This window comes from Puccinia triticina, chromosome 14A, assembly GCF_026914185.1.
Source record: "Puccinia triticina chromosome 14A, complete sequence".
Classification (NCBI taxonomy): Eukaryota; Fungi; Basidiomycota; class Pucciniomycetes; order Pucciniales; family Pucciniaceae; genus Puccinia; species Puccinia triticina.
The window spans coordinates 777,464-793,669 of NC_070571.1; the positions used below are offsets into that span (position 1 = coordinate 777,464).

The 16,206-nt window shown below is 46.0% G+C and overlaps 3 protein-coding genes across 3 annotated transcripts in view; 2 read left to right on the forward strand and 1 right to left on the reverse strand.

The window, feature by feature from the left end:
- PtA15_14A38 (uncharacterized protein) overlaps positions 1-3,003 on the reverse strand; it is a gene marked incomplete at both ends in the record, with an annotated part of 84,305 nt that extends 81,302 nt beyond the window's left edge. Inside the window, 2 exons of the mRNA XM_053163100.1 lie at positions 2,444-2,614; positions 2,710-3,003. Coding sequence (XP_053026713.1) covers positions 2,444-2,614; positions 2,710-3,003 — 465 coding nt within the window. The remainder of the gene's footprint in view (positions 1-2,443; positions 2,615-2,709) is intronic.
- A 4,570-nt stretch (positions 3,004-7,573) lies between these two features.
- On the forward strand, positions 7,574-9,434 carry PtA15_14A39 (uncharacterized protein; the record flags this gene model as incomplete). Its single annotated transcript, XM_053163111.1, has 3 exons — positions 7,574-8,205; positions 8,270-9,161; positions 9,246-9,434. 3 exons carry the CDS (start codon positions 7,574-7,576, stop codon positions 9,432-9,434), a joined length of 1,713 nt encoding a protein of 570 aa, XP_053026714.1.
- Positions 9,435-13,881: 4,447 nt separating this feature from the next.
- Positions 13,882-14,242, forward strand: PtA15_14A40 (uncharacterized protein; the record flags this gene model as incomplete). The annotated part of the gene is made up of 2 exons (XM_053163123.1): positions 13,882-14,122; positions 14,235-14,242. 2 exons carry the CDS (start codon positions 13,882-13,884, stop codon positions 14,240-14,242), a joined length of 249 nt encoding a protein of 82 aa, XP_053026715.1.
- Between the last annotated feature and the right edge of the window lie 1,964 nt (positions 14,243-16,206).

Genomic DNA, 16,206 nt, shown 5'->3' on the forward strand with positions numbered 1-16,206 from the left:
GAGCTGGCCGAACAAGCAAGGTAATCCCTTGCTAATCATGCCAAGACTGGAAAGTCTTTGCAGTGTAGCTAAGAAGATTCGCAAGCATCAGGACCTGGATGTATGTGAACGCGTAATGAATGAAAAATAGAATTGCATACCTTCCACCAATCCAAAATTTTGCCTTTCTTATCCATGGGAAAATCCCCCTTGTTGTAGCATTCTATTTCCGTATTGACCTCAGGAGTATTGCCGGATGAAGGGTAGAAATCAAATTCTTTACCATCAGAGTCTGAGTCCGAGTTGTTTCCGTTGTTGTTTGCGTCAGATTGGGAATCTTTGGGGGGTGTCGGCGATGGTTGGGAGGCTTGGATCTCATTGTGCCGAGTGTCAAATGCTTCCTGGACAAGGTTGGTGATGCGATCAACATGGGCTTCGAATCGTTTTTGGAAAAGCATCATCCTCCACGCCGGGTAAAGGAAGGTGGCCAGCACCACCGTGTTGCACTCAAGCGCCAGCTTCATATACTTCTTTGTTAGCTTCATCATTGGGTCGAACATTGGCGCCAGAGGGGACAAGTAGGCAGCGGCCTTCCTCTTCTCAAGAGTATCGAGTAGCCGCGCATATTCATAAAGAACCATTGGTAAAAGCGGCCGATCACCTTCCATCCTCTTGGTCATTTCCAAGAAGTCCTATTAGTATTGAGTATCGAATAGCGATCAGTTAATAAAACAAATATGACATGAATAATCAATGAAGCAGCTGACCTTCAGAACAATATTCAAGCTGTTCACGTCGCTCCATTCCTGGTTGCTCAGCTCGTACTGCTTGAAGAAATGCTTGTTTGCTGATTTACCTGTGTACTTTTCTGTTTCATTCTCGAGAAGTTGTTTGATGACCTAGTAAATGAGTTGATTTTGGTTAGTTGAGGCAAAAATTCAACTGCAGTTTACTTGCAAGCCTACTTTTCTACCCTCATAAGCCCTTTGACGGCTCTCATAAGCAATGTTCCATCGGATTCCGTAGCCACCAATCACGCCGCGACCCTTATAGCCCAGCTTGGCTGCCCACGACTTCCACTCAGACTGCTTTTGCGGCGAAGATGCAATTCTCCGACAAATGTAGTCGATCTGTGTGTAAAAGCCAGCAAGTTAGGATGTGGGGACTTTGTGTGGGGCTTGGTTGAGAGAGAAACAAACCTTCTTCAGAGTAAATCCAATACCAAAGCCACTTTCCTCCTCTTCGGCATCGTCAGCTTCAGGTATACCAGGTGTGGCATCATCTGGGTCAATTTCATCTTCATCAGACTGTTCGACGATTTCGACAACTTCCTCAGTATCTTCTTCCACCTCAACTACTGTTGAAAGGGATGGGAAAGCTTGGTTGGCTTTTGCGGGTCGAAGCATTAGTTTAGAAAGCCGGAGGGCCTTCAATCCGGCACCGAGGATGAGAGCAATCACGTGGCATGTACAGCGGTGGTGATTAGCTTCAACATCCCATTGGGTGGAATCGACGTTGGAGAAGATTGTTGCAACTTCTCTGGCCATCGTAAAGTTGTTGCTACCGGAGTCGGTCGTCTGCGCAAGAACGTAATGACAAAAAGACAATAAACTGGTAGATTCACTCCGAGGGTAAGAGGAAATTAAAAGTACTTATCTGTTTGTGTAACCCGTGTTTTATCAAACAGTTCGCGAAAGGAGCCGCCAGGTAAATCCTGTTATGGTGCCAAGAAACGTACTTGATGGCAAGATGCTGCAACACTAAGGCCCAGTCTTTGTTGATATAGCAGCACAAAATACCTACAAAAGCCTTGTGGCTACCCTTGGTTGTCCAAACGTCCGATACCATGCTGATTTTTGAGTCTGAATCCTATAGCAACAACTGGAAGTCAGCTATAGATGTTGATGTAGTGAGTAAAAAAACAAAAAAAAATGCAAACCTTGATAGCTTTGACAACCTGCAAGCGTTGCTCAACATATAGCTTGTGTGCTTGCATCGCAGCCCAGATTCGAGATCGGATTTGAGAGCTATGGACCGCGTAATCAAAGGCTACTCGGATAAGGTGGTCTTCGATTCTCAACCAAGGAAGGGAATGGCGGACAATCCAGATCACAATGAGCTTGTTCAGAGTCTCGTTATCAAAGCAACCTTTTGATAAATATTCGGATAAAGTCCCCGTGTTTGCTGGACTAGCCTTTGCTGCTTCTTTAGCCAACTCAGCCGCAGTTGGAGGGAGTTTAGCGCCGGAAGCAATGGCCTTGGCCCGTCCGGGACAGGCAGATCGCACCGAGCCTTTGTAGTTGGCACCGTCGCGGTGACTCTTGAGGTTGTAGTTGGATCGGTTCTGAGCCAAGTATTCACTTGGGCACCATCAACAGGCCCAAGCAGCAGATTGGGGGGACTGAGATTGAGAATCATAGTTTCAGCACATCATTCTCCACGTAACTTATTGCTGAACACTAACCTGTTTCGGACCAGTCCCCGGTGAGTAAAAATAGCTTCTTGGATGATCAAACCCGTCTTTTGATTTTTTCTTGGACTTGACTTTCAGATTTTCATCGTCCGAGTCCTGCGCAATGTCAATGATGACCTCTTGGCCGGTGCGCGCGGAGGATTGAGTGATATGATTTATTGCCTGCGGATGTGATTGTTAATTGAACCAACCCACCAGTTTGATATTCATGTGATTGATGAAAAGCATTGAGGATCCGAAAGAGAAATAGAACTGACTTTTGATTTCTTCCGCACTAACTCATCACTGCTCCTGTTGCTCTCGGGTGCATTTTCCACTTCTGGGTCGCTTTCAACTTCGATACGATTGTCACGCTGAGCTGATATTTGGGTTTGGTTGGGTGGGACATGGGCAACAAGAGCGCGACGGGAATCACCATTGGTACGGACATAGCCAGGCTTTACAACAGGGGTTCGGATTCGGCTGGATTCCCTGTGGGCAGACTGTGATACCGTGGGAGAAGGGTCACAAATGTTGGGGGGAGTCGAGGGAACTTCTTCGGAGATAGACATTCTCGCACGTAAACAGACAGGGGTTGAAAATAGTTGAGGCAGCGTCTAAGTTGTGATGGTGTGAAATATTACTCGAGGTTATGTATGTAAGTGGTTGACGCAGGGAAATTTAGAGTGGCTGCTGGGGCAACACATCTGCCCGGTCGGAGTTATCTTGATGGGCAAGGGAGTACTGCGGAAGGCACTGGTGACAAGGTTGGACTTGTGGGCAAGCCACTTGGTGCTGAGCCCTCTCCTGCGCAGCGCAGCGCTTGTGCCGCTTCGCAGCGGCCTATGGCGCTACAAAGCGCATGCAAGCGCCCAAACAAGCGGGTTTGGCGCTGTTTGCACTGGGGAATAGCGCAAGCGCAGCGCAGATCCGCTGCGCTTGCGCTGAAGGCTCTGGGAGAGAAGCGCGGAATCGCTAAGCTTAGCACAAGCGCAGCGGACTGCCGCTTGCACTTGCGCTAATTACGCTGGGGCCGTAGCGCGGGCCCGCTGCGCTTCGCTAAACCATGCGCTTTCTGTAGCGAAGCGCAGCGCTTCACCCTTGCTTCTGACCATTTCTAACTTCTGTCTCAGCAATTCAAATGGATCTAAATGCAGCCATCATTTTTGTACGCCTTACTTGTAAATAACACAAGGTTACTCCAAGTCACTAGTTAGAGTTGACAAGAGATTGATTTGAGATAGAATCAACAGAAATCAAGCTTTTATGATACATGCCTCCATAGTTGAGTTCAACAAGAGTTCCGTAAAGAAATCATGGTATGGCACTCTCCAGAGAGTGCCACAGATTCCCCCCTGGTGATAGTAAATAATGAAATCCAATCCGCCAAGCAAACCTTGCCAGCAGAAGAATCTTCAAATATTGGTGAGGGTTGATTGAGCCATGATGGGATTTCAGTATTTTCTATAACCCAGCGGATCTTGGAAAGATCTTGAGGCAAAAAGAAGCAGGGATCCTGAGATGAGTTGCTATTGCCTTCATGGATGTCATTGATATCCATGAGAGCATCTTGCAATGAAATCAAGTTGATTCCAGAGGTGTTATTGGGAGGAGAGTACCTTTCATTGTGTTGTAATTGTTCATAGTGGTTCTCGTTGTAGTAATCTTCAGCGGCAGGCTTATCGTATTCAATTGGCTTCTTGTCCTTGAACTCTTCTGCAATTTCCTTCAGACACCAGAATTTTATTGCCAATGAAGCATTCCTGACAAAAGATGCATAGGTAATATTGTGGATCCCAGTAACTAAGTTCATTCAAGATCAACCATCGGACTCCATAAGCCTTGAAGAGTTCCTCCCGTTGTGCGTGTGGTGTTGCTGATTTCCAGACTTTTGATTCGGATTTATGACCTTCGATTGTTCTCAAGGGCCATTTCGTATGGTTGAGGTCTTGATTCATAGTTTGAGTTAGATAGCGAAAAGAACAAAACATTTCAGCACTGTGTGATGCATAGCCAATCAACTCGCGGATAGCTGGGAGGTTGCAGACAGCAGCGATTGAAGCCCCTTGAACAAGGAGTCCATCAGTATGTGTCTGAGTTGGTATTGTAATGCCAGGAGACCACAGATCCTTGAGCTTGTCGACTAGGGAATACAAGATGTTGTTCATCTGCAATACAGTTGGCTCCTTAGGACCAGGGGTTACGCCGGCAAAGAAAAGGTTCTGGAGCTTGTATCAATGACTAGCAGGAATTGAGAGACAGAACAAGATGCTTACTCCGATAATCTTGTGCCTCCTGGCGGCCTTGTTGCCTTGAGGATTGAACCAATCAATGTAAATTCCAAAGGAAAGATTTCCCAAGCGTCAATGAAATAATTCGTCATCAGGACCCTTAAATGTGGACCAGATAGACCCATCCCAAATACAGCTGCGGAAAGTAGGATCAGCTGAAGTATTTGAATATTTGACTGACTGTTTTAAGAGATCCTCACAGTGCCGCAGGCACTCTTAACAGTGCCACATCTAAACTGTGCTGGAGGTGTTGGAGAAACTTTCAAAATTAGGCACTATTGAATGTGCCGGTGTGGTAACCCTGTTCCCACTCATATCACCATTCTCATATCATACATATCCCTCACATATCCATCATTATTATTCCAGATTCAGATTCTACACTTCATTTTACCCCTAGTCACTCACTCATACCACACTGAAATTCCCTTTGGATCAGAAGTTATTAGCATATACAGTTTCATTGGTATTTTCCTGCTTCTCACATTTCATCTACATTACATATTCCAGTCATCATCACCATAGCTACATATATTACACATTACATAGTGCTCATCATTACTTCTCTTCATCATTACATTACATAGTGCTCATCATTACTTCACTTCATCATTACATTACAAAGTGCTCATCATTACTTCACTTCATCATTACATTTCATCATTGCTCATCTTCAGACCTTGACACATTGTGCTCATCATGATTTCCCCTTGTTGTGTTTCCTCACATATATACTCCCCTCTAGATGTTGTATCTCCAGACAGGCACATGCACATGCACATGCACTTTCTACCCCATACACCCTGTATGACCTTTTCACCACACCATTAGATACACCTTCATCAGTACACATTTCACCACACCATTAGATAACATTGCAATTCACACATCTTATACACTTTCACACATACCAGAAATATATCCCCCTGCATATATCATTCACATTTGCACACCACCTTTCATCTTTTTCCCCACTACTCCTCCTCTCCTCCTCATACCCTACAGGTACAAGTAGTCAGCTCATAGTATTAGTCAGTCTAAGATCATAGTAGAAAAGCCACACCTTTCTTCTTTTTCTTAGTGTTACACTCATCCCCAGTAGTATTAGTCAGGAAGGCAGCTCTTATATCAGCATCCTTGGCATAGCTTACATTAGTACTAGTGTAGTTATACATTTCCCTTCCCAGCTCTATTCTCCCATTTGAGTAGTTCCACACCGGATGCACCAATTAACAGTGCCAGAGGCACTATCAAGAGTACAGCAAAATCCCACACAGCCAATTACAGGGAGCCTGACTTGGTTCTCTCCATAAGCATCACTGGGTGTGCTGTCAGTTTTCTGTAAACCTGATGGTAAAATTCCAATTTGCCATTTTTTGACTCAACTCAAAGCTTGAAATTGGATAACAACAATTTACAATCACAAAAAATAAAATCTCCTCCTTGGAACAAACCAGGAGAGGCAACTGGGTACACAAACATCTTGGCTTTGTGAAGAAACTTGCACAAAAATTTCAATTCATCTAGCTCAGCCTTGCTCATCTTCTTCATGTTGGAAAAGTTGATGTTGGCAATCAGTTTTTGTGCGGCACTGTTAACAGTGCTGCGGGCACTCTTAACAGTGCCGCAGGCACTCTAGGAACTCTTAACGGTGCCACGGGAGCTCTTAACAGTGCTGCAGGCACTCTTAACAGTGCCGCACGCACTCTTAACAGTGCCGCACGCACTCTTAACAGTGGCGCGGGTTAAGAGTGCCTGTGGCACTTTTAAGAGTGCCTGCGGCACTTTTAACAACAGTGGGTCAGCTACGCGTTGAATAAATTTGATTAACCACTCCCGAAAGCTCTGTGTGGAGTAATTTTACTGACGGGGGGGATGCAAGAATCATTGAGATTATCAAAAAAAAAATTGTGCAGTTTGCTGTTCACATCAAGAATCAGCCCTACTCAGCCGGTCCACCGAGATTGAAGTCAAGAGATCTCAAGTACCTGATCTGGATCCCAGTTCTCCTTCCCTCCATTTTTTTCTTCTTAGCTATCATTATGCCACCAACTAGAACATTGTGTCAGGAATGGATGAAGCCTTCTAAATCTCATGTCCCGCGGTGGGAAGGATTCTTAATGTCAAATTTGTGGAACGATGAATCCAGGCAACAGCGTGCTAAGTGTACTTATTGACAAAAAGTCTTCAACCAATGAAAGCCTCAACTCCTATTCTGCCACATCAAAGACGCCTGCCCGACTATTTCCGCTGAGCAAAATTCAACTTAATTCAGTAACAGCATGAAGAACATTGATGCAATTGATGTCTGACGATGAAGCTGATGAATCCAACTGGGATCCACAAGATATCTGGGTCTCTTACTCTAATTCCCTACTATTTTTTCTCCCTTTTGTTGCATTTACCTACTTAGAATAGTGGTATGAAAACAACAATATCATCTCTTCTCTCTAAAAAACACACCGGAACTGGCGCCCCAGCGCGCCCGGGCGCCCCCCGCCAAAGGCGCCACGTTTTGGCGCCAAAGTGCGCGCCCACGGGCGCGCACTATTCCAAATGTGGAGCCGACAACATAGGCAGGAGCGAGGGAGGGAGGAGGGATGGAGGGAGGATTGATGGAGGGAGGAGCGAGGAAGGGAGGATCGATGGAGGGAGGAGCGAGAAAGGGAGGAGGAAGGAACGAGGGAAGAAGAGGAGCGAGGGAGGTCCTCATTCCCTCCCTCGCAGGGAGGTCCTCCTTCCCTCCCTCCCTCCTCTTCTTCCCTTGCCCCTTCCTCCTCCCTTCCTCGCTCCTCCCTTCCTCGCTCCTCCCTTCCTCGCCAGCGACATGACATTTTCAAACCGCCGAATTATGAGCAAACTTGCCAGTTTTCTGCTCTCTATCGCCTTTTGTTCAAACCTACTGTCCGACATTCCTCGAGGGCAGCTCTTCTTCCAATCACCAGAACAAGCCACGCGAGGACCAATAACTTCAAGACCAGATACTTCAAATCTAATTTTTGCCTCGTTCTCGGCCCTCCTTCAACAATGGCCAAACAGCATCTTCCCCGGTGGGCATTCGATTGTAGCTGGAGTGATTCCTCGCGGTACACTCTTGTATCATGGCGCCAACAACCGAAAAAGCCCTCCTAGTGGCATGGAATGGCTTTCGTTTGATCCAGAAATGGCTTACTCGGTGCACGCGGTGAGAGAGGGAGAGACGGCTTTATACACGTATTCTACTCAGCGCCCGTTGAAAATTATATATCTTGACGGTCAGAGTGCTTCTGTTGGAACAGCTGGATACATGGATAGTCAAAGTCTTCTAGTCAATGGGTCGGTTCCCAAAGAAGTGCAAGAATTCGGACCACTCAATGTCCTGCGCGGTGAATATCGTCGAGCTGAAGGACTTTGTGACGTTGGAAAGAGGCTTGGCTTCGAAGGAATTGTGCGCATGAACACTGGATTTGAATTGATATGGTGTGACTTTGGAAACGGATTAGAGTAAGTTTTCGATACTTTTGGTGAGAATGTAAGGGTGGAAGCTGATGGTTATGCACTTTCCTAGCTTGATCGGAGAAACAAACACTACCGATCCCTTCCAAACTCAAGGTGATAATCCAGCCCAACATAACCCGGTCTTTCATGTTAAATCGTCTCCCTTGCCTTCCGAAGCTCCTTGGGAGCAAACACGAGTGGCAACGCTGCAATATCATGATCCTGGAGAAACGCGTGTCAAACTGGATGCAAACTCCTTTATAAGTTTTTATGACAGAGTGGATAGTCTTTCTGAAAAAAGGATAGCCATGAACCAACAGTACAAGCGATCGATGCATCGACTGCATGGCATCAGTCAAGAAGATTTTGCGAATGTCCTTGATCGGCTGGAAAACGTTATCGCCCGCAAAAACTCTGAAGGCTGGGAAGTGAACCAGAATGATCCCGATTGGCAGGCAATCGTTCAAAAGATCATCCACGTCTACAGTTCTCGGTTAACGGATTTAGACCATTTGCTGAGAGATGGCGAACGAAACGCGACGATGAAAGCAATGGATGTCAGAAGATTGACTTACGCTATGCTCATGCGATACGTTAGCTTCTCTAACTTCAGCCGGATCGATACCTCATGGATGGACGTGGCTATTACAAATTGTACAATGGCCTTTACAACCACTGAAAGAGCGCGAGAGAATCTGACGGAATCGAGCCGAGTCTTGATGGGGGCGATTGAAGGAACTTTGGAAAGGTTGTGTAGAACAGTTGCCAGCATGTTCACGGAGACTGTCAAGCTGGATTTACCAAACTCTTACTACAACTTAAACCGTAATCCCATGGACGATTCCTTGCTAGAGGAAAAGGCCAAGGTCGACGTAGTGATGTGGAAAAGGAAGCTGCAGCACCTTCTGGCTTGGTTGGGATGGCCTGATGGACTGCGTTGTGAGCCGCAATGCTCAGCAAATGTAGGTTGAATACATATGAACACTTGCCATCTCAATTGGCCAAATAAGTGTAGCTCGCTCTTACTGACAAACCTCTTCGCCTAGGAAATCTGCATGATACCCATGTGGCCGGCAGTCCCAGTCGTTCGTATCCATCCGTTTGAATATACGACACCCTTCGACGAAATGTTCGAAGCGCAACCACTACCCGTATGTCTCAAGTGGGAAAATTCGAAACCGTTAGCCAATCTGCCAGCTGAAAAAATGTCGCTGATTCAAAGCCCAAAGCCTTGATACCACCAATCACAGGCTGGATTCCCTGATGTATATTTCCCTTGGCAACTTGAAAGTTGTTGAAATGATAGGTTTATGGTTAGAGGTGGCGATCCGAGTTGTTGTATGCGTCGGTCATCATAAAAAGAGCATTGCACAGTCAGCTACATACTGGATCGATCACATCGCCGTATGGGACTTTCATACCCATGAAGTTGTACACATAATTACTATTTTATGTAGTAGTGGAATTATCCCAAGTGACCAAAGACTTCCCGACATGTCCAATCATCACAACAGAATGTACCTCCCCGTATATGTATGTATAGTGGTTGCGGAAGGTGTATACGAACTTAGCTAAGTCCCTCAATCGGAGGCGCGCGAGCGCTGTCGCGAAGCAACCCTCCGAAGGAGGGACTTGCGCCCTACCTTGCAAAACAGTAGGCAGCAGAAATCCCATTTGGCTGGGGAAAATTTTCAAAATCTTCAACTCTTGATATCTCGACTCAAGTAAAAGCCATCAAAAATCTGAGCAGACAGATTTGTCCGCGAAAAACTTGTCGCGCACTGCAGGGCGAGCGTATGGTGTTGCATGCGCGTCTGGGCACATACCCAACTCCTGCTTGGCCGAGTGCCTCCAGGGGTTGGGTATGTGCCCAGCGGGCTTGATTGGGCAGGTTGCGCGGGGGGCAGAGCTTGGCACACAGCCAAGTCCCGCTTGGCCGAGATCAAGCTCTGGGCCAATGGGATCTGTGACTTGGCATGCAATATGCCAGTCATCAGACGCCGGCCCTTGTCTCTGCCTCGAAAGGCAAGAACAATGTACCCTCCAGGAGGGGAAATGTTCTACCTTCTCGACATCGCACATCGGACATTGACAAGGGAGCTTTTCCTTCTCAATGGCCGGTCTGTAGGCTGGTCATTGGAGAGGAAATACTCCCTTTAGGGTGGGCAATACTTGTATCAATCATCAAGAAGGGAGTCTTCCCTTCTCAATGACCAGTTTATAGACCGACCATCAAGGAGGGAAACTTCTCTCCTTGATGGCCGGCACAGCATTTGCACCCTTGCTTGAAATCCGCCCAGCGGGGCTTTGTGCCAAACCCTGCCCAGTTTGCAAGATGCCAAGCGGGGGTTGGGAGTGGGCAAGGCAGGCTTGAGGATTGGCCAAGTGGGCTTTAGGGTTGGCCACGTGCGCTTGGCCTTTTTTTGGCCAAACTTTGGTGAGTGCCCAGACAGGCTTACAACACCATAACAAAGCCCGCAAGCACCACCGAGAGGCGTGAGGTGCAGGTGGGGCTTATGACTAAGGACCAGAAGCTTGCCTGAGAGAATCTTTTACAGCAAATGCAGAAAAGCTTGTGGTTGGGTAGGCCCGACTTGTCAGCCTTAGAGTCAACACAGCTGACCTAAAGTCTGCCTTTTCTACCTTTTTACATATGAATTCCTTCATATCTTTTTCATCTTAAGAGATAACCTTGTTTTGACTTCATGTTCTGTTTTCCCACGCAACTTTAACCCAGGTTACAACTTACCATTTCTTTGTAACTCTACTCCTTCCCTGAGTTCTTGAGTTGTGGCGCGCCTACGCAGTTGTGACGTGTAAGCGCTACCAGGCGCGCCAAACCACATGTACATATGTAATTGCATAAGCAAACTGTGAAAATTTTTGACGTCAGGATCCCCCTTGCCTGAGGAGGATCTACAGACTTCAGCATACCAGAACCGCACCCCAGAGACACCCAGGATCACTAACCAGAGGCCACTTCACTCCCAGTATAAGGATGGTGTTTGGGACCCAGGTACCTGTCGCGGGTCTGGGTACTGGGTGAATTTTTGACCAAAAGATGGCAACCGGTACTGCCTTATACCCGTGATACTTGCTCTCCAAAACATCCCAAAGCCCAGTGTGCCAAGAGGAATACATACCTCTTGGCAAGCTGGACTTTGACCAGCTCGCCGAGACTCAGAGGTAAGTATTCCTTTTGGCAAGCTGGACTTTGACCAGCTCGCCGAGAGGTAAGTATTCCTTGTGGCAAGCTGGACTTTGACCAGCTTGCCAAGAGGTAAGTATTCCTTGTGGCAAGCTGGATTTTGACCAGTTTGCCAAAAGGAATACTTGCCTCTCAGTGAGCTGAATTTTTACACTAGCTCGCCAAGGGTAAGCTTCCCAGGGAGCGGGTCATGGCCCAGCTCACCAAGGGATTTATTCCTCTTGGAGAGCTGGTCCAAGTCCAGCGTGTCTTGGCACTGCAGCAATTGACCACTTGGACAAGATTGTTGGAGCAGTTTTTGGACAGACTTTGTCCAATGAGTTGCACAATGGTTGAGCCTGGGCTACTGGGCTTGTCAGACAAAGTTTGTCCAACTACTTGTTGGACAACTTTGTCTGCGCGGATAGTTGATGCAGTGCAGCAATCTGGTAATAGGTGGCTTAGGGCGGGTGCGGGCAGGTGGTACCCGGGTACCGCATTGCTTCTCCAACCAGAACCACATGCCTGGTACCGCACCCGGTACCGCTTGGCGGGTACCCCACAGGCACCCACCGCACCCGCCAGGCGGTACGGGGTACCCAAACACCATCTCTATCCCAGTATCACCACAGGATATTTGACAGTAAGTACCCTCTTCCACTGACCTTGTTTATCTCAGAGGAAACTCTGTTGCTCTTGACTGCTCTCTCCCTGTTACTCTTTCTCTCTTCTGCATCAAAAGATCTATAGGTTATCTCTTGTTAAGACCTTATAAACCAGAGCAGAGTAGTCACCCTACTTCTGATTCCCACCACCGTTTCCTTGATGTGAGTGGAGACTGTTGCACTCTCCTAGCACAGTTGGCAGCCTACTTTTCCAGGTAGAGCTTGGCCCATATTAAATCATAACATCAATAGATCAATTTCTCTCTTATCTGTTTCTCTATATTTCTCTTATCTCTACTGCTTGTATTTCTTTATCCCAAGAAATTCAATCAGTCCCCCCATTTTATTTGTGTCCTGTTGTCACATAAGAGACACAGGCTCACACTCCCCCTGCCCCCATGGCCAGCCCAGCATGTAGGGATTACACAACAAGTTTCAGACACTGAGACACTAAGTCCATGTATCTACAACTGAAAAGTATATGTCTTATAACACAGTGGGCAATTGGATGTTGCACGCAGCCCGCAGCAACACCCAAGCCAAGGGGACCCCCTTTACTGGGGTGTTGCTGCGGGCTGTGTACCGAATGGCTAAAGACTCCATTAGTAATTGACTCATGCACATGAAGTCATGAGTTCAATTCCCTGACATTACATTACTAATGTACCTTTTATTTCCATGTACAATTATTGTGTATTGAACTACATACTTCACACTCTTTTGAGTATGTAATTAACTTTATTTCACATTTATTACATACTGTCTAGACAGAGAGAGATAATCTTATCTCTCTATGTATTTATCCTGATTAAGACCAATTTATATACAAATGGAGAGATTACATAATTATTTATGTAAATCCCTCATCTGAATTCTGTGGACTACTCCTCTCCTTGGAGTTGAGAATCCCTCAGGACCTTGACTTGAAGGAGGGAGCTGATCCCTGTAATATAAAAAGGGGGGTCTTTCCCCTGGAGAGATCCTTCCCCCCAGATTATTACACATACAAACCTGATTACCTTACTTATCCAAGTTTATTAAAGACAGAGAAACACAGAAACAAAGATCAAGCATTCCCCCTACAAATTAACCAAATCACAAAAAAAAATGCAAGGGTTCCCCCTCTCAAAAAAAAGCAAATCACAAAAATAAGCCTTCTTAAGACCAAATACAAACACCACAAACTGGACCCACTATCCATCCCTCTCTAGCAGGGTTTAAAATAGTGGGTGGATGGCCCCCAGCGCGCTGCATTGAAGGAATTATGCAAAGGGGGGCCAACGAGTTTAGCCCCTCAAACTGCGCAAGTGCAACAGCGGAGGGGGTTGAGGACGAACCGCACGCTGGAAGTACAGCAGCAGAGGACGCCCTGGGGGACACAAGCAAGAAAGCCAATGCCTCTTTTTATATTCAACTTGGCACCACCTGACACAGCCCTCAAGATCCACCAGCACACTCAACCATTCATCCTGCCTTGACAACCAAGCCACCGCCACACCCCTCCCATACCTCTGACCTGCGCAGCAAGCGTTAACCGGCTCGGCGTTACCAACAAGACCCCTCCTCTAATCACCAATATGATTTGCACGCCTCATTGAGCTTGTCACATTCCCCAGCCAACCACCCCTTCGCCAAGACAACTGCTAGGCATAACCTGCTAAGTAATGGTTGTCAAGACCTGCGCCACCTTGACAGCCAATATCCTGGGCAAAGTTGATGCTATAGTGACGCTTCTAAACAACCAGCTGACCTTGGGACCGTTTACCCAGTTTGGGTGGATCTGCTAATTCCAAGGCCTTGCACACCTCAACTAACCTCATCACTACTACAATGCTAACCCAACTGTTCCCCTCAGACCTTGCCAAGTTTGGAATGCGCGCAGTCATCTGCATGTTCAAGCCCCCAGTTGCCCTCATCAATCCCATTCCCGCCAACCAGCTCCAGCGAACACCTTCCAGAGCTGCCTCCATCAATGGGTTGCTCTACTCCATCTGTTTTAGCTCATCCAGCAGGTCAACCAAAGCTCAGTCCTCAGAGGTCTTGTCCATGCTGATGACCGGGAAGTCCAAAGGTTAGTCGTTTCTCTTTCCTACCCCCTCCCAAACACCAAGCTAAACCATTCATTGGCTCATTCACAGATTTTCTTTGGCTAAAAATCTGTTGAATACAATTGGTGATTAAAGAAGCTTGAATCCTTTGGGTTCTTTGAGATGTAGGTCATCGCGTCGGCGTACCCAAGCTCAAGGTTTTGGACAGACAAAGGCGGTGGTGGTGTAAATTTGACTGAAGGTATGGCCAACTTAGGATTGAATCCATCAGATGTGCATGAGTCTTGGATCTGACTGCAATCCTAGCAAGACCGCTTCTGTTTTGAGCAGTTTCTATGAAGGGATCACCAACTCATTGATTGCCTTCTACAATTGGTAAGCCATTTGATCAAACTCCTCCAAATCTTTTGCCGGTCCAACAACAATATCATTCTGGCTTCTTGATGCCTGCAGTCTTTCTGATGATCCAATTCAATGCACTTTGGCATACGAGGCTCTTGGCACTTCAATCAAGTTTTCCGCCTCCAAAGCACTGGTGAGCAAACCATTGGTTCTTCTCATCTTTTTCCGCTGCGCCCATCCCAGAACTGCATCCGGTGAGACTACATCTCACAAGCCATCCTTCTCTCTGTCAATTGTGACAGTTTTCTTTTTTTTTCACATTCCTGATCTCAAACTTCTCCCCACTCAGTCATAGCTTCAACACCTTACCCTTGCATCCTGTGTCTAAGATTCAGATATCTGCTACCAATTTTGGATTTTATATTTGAATGCCTGGGTCATCTATCATTGCTTAAGTTCAGGGTGTTTTTCATTTAAAGTAGGTCAACAAAAAACCTCCAGCTGGGTGGATTTTCATGTCTTATATCATTGTTTGTTTTCATTGTCTTATGTAATTTTTATGTCCACATCAATAGCTAGCTGGGCATAGCCACAACCAAACTAAGAAATGGAAATAAATACAAACCAGCTGCCTGTCAATCAAAGAGAAAAATTGCAGCTTTTTTGGTGGTTGAATAACGAAGGCCCCGTTTGGAGCCGATATAATCTGGGTGATATATGAGTTTTTTGCCTGACATCCTATGTGACATCTGATCAGGTCCGCCAAAACTTGATCAGATGTCACAAAATTACAGATTATATCGCGCAATTATATTGGCTCCAAACGGGGCCTAAGTCTGTTGTTTAATTTAACACCACTTTCTCAAGAGCATTGCAGTTGGGATCAAGCATGGATTTTATGCAAACCAGTCAAACTCCATGTGAAGTTGCAATGTACATATTTCAGTCAGGAAGACTAAGCTACCAACACATAAATCAGTCTTCAGAAGCTCTCATGTCATTGATGTAATGATCACAAGCACTCTCAGATGATCAGAAAGTTGATGATAATAGGAAGCTACCAGGGAATAATATGAAAAGGTTGAAAGACATACAGATGCTAAGAAAAGAAGTTTTGACTTTTATTGAACTTGATTGCAGGGTGGTGCATTTGGTCTGCCTGCCCCAAAGAGGGAAACCCATAATATCTTTCTCAAGGAAGAATGGGAAGTCATTGTGACAGAGTTTAGGGATGCATGGGCCAGAATTTGAGCTGTGAAGTCTTGCTAGACAGGAGGATCAAACAAAGGACTGTAAAACCTAAAATTTGCAGCGGCGAAGCCACCTTGGCCTCTAGTTTCTTGCAAATTTCCCAGAATGTTCATTACTGGTCAAACCAAGGAGGGATAATTGGAGAGCAAAGTATGGCATGCAACAAGAATGATAAAAAATGAAAATTTTTGAAACCATTGCCAATGATTTTTGTTGGATCAAATAAATTCAGTCAAATTAGTGGTGATTTGGGCTACAGTCCCTGAGTTCAATTTGAAATTGGTGGATAACCCATCCACCCAAAAAATCATTGAAAATGGGTTCAAAATTTTTCATTTTTTATCATTCTTTTTGCATGTCATACTTTGCTCTCTAATTTTCCCTCCTTGGTTTGAACAGTAATGAACATTCTGAGAAATTTGCAAGAAATTAGAAAATTTCCACATTTTTCATTTTTTTATTTTTACTTTTTTTTACGGACCTACTTCGCGCAGCAGCGGAAAACTCTTCGCGC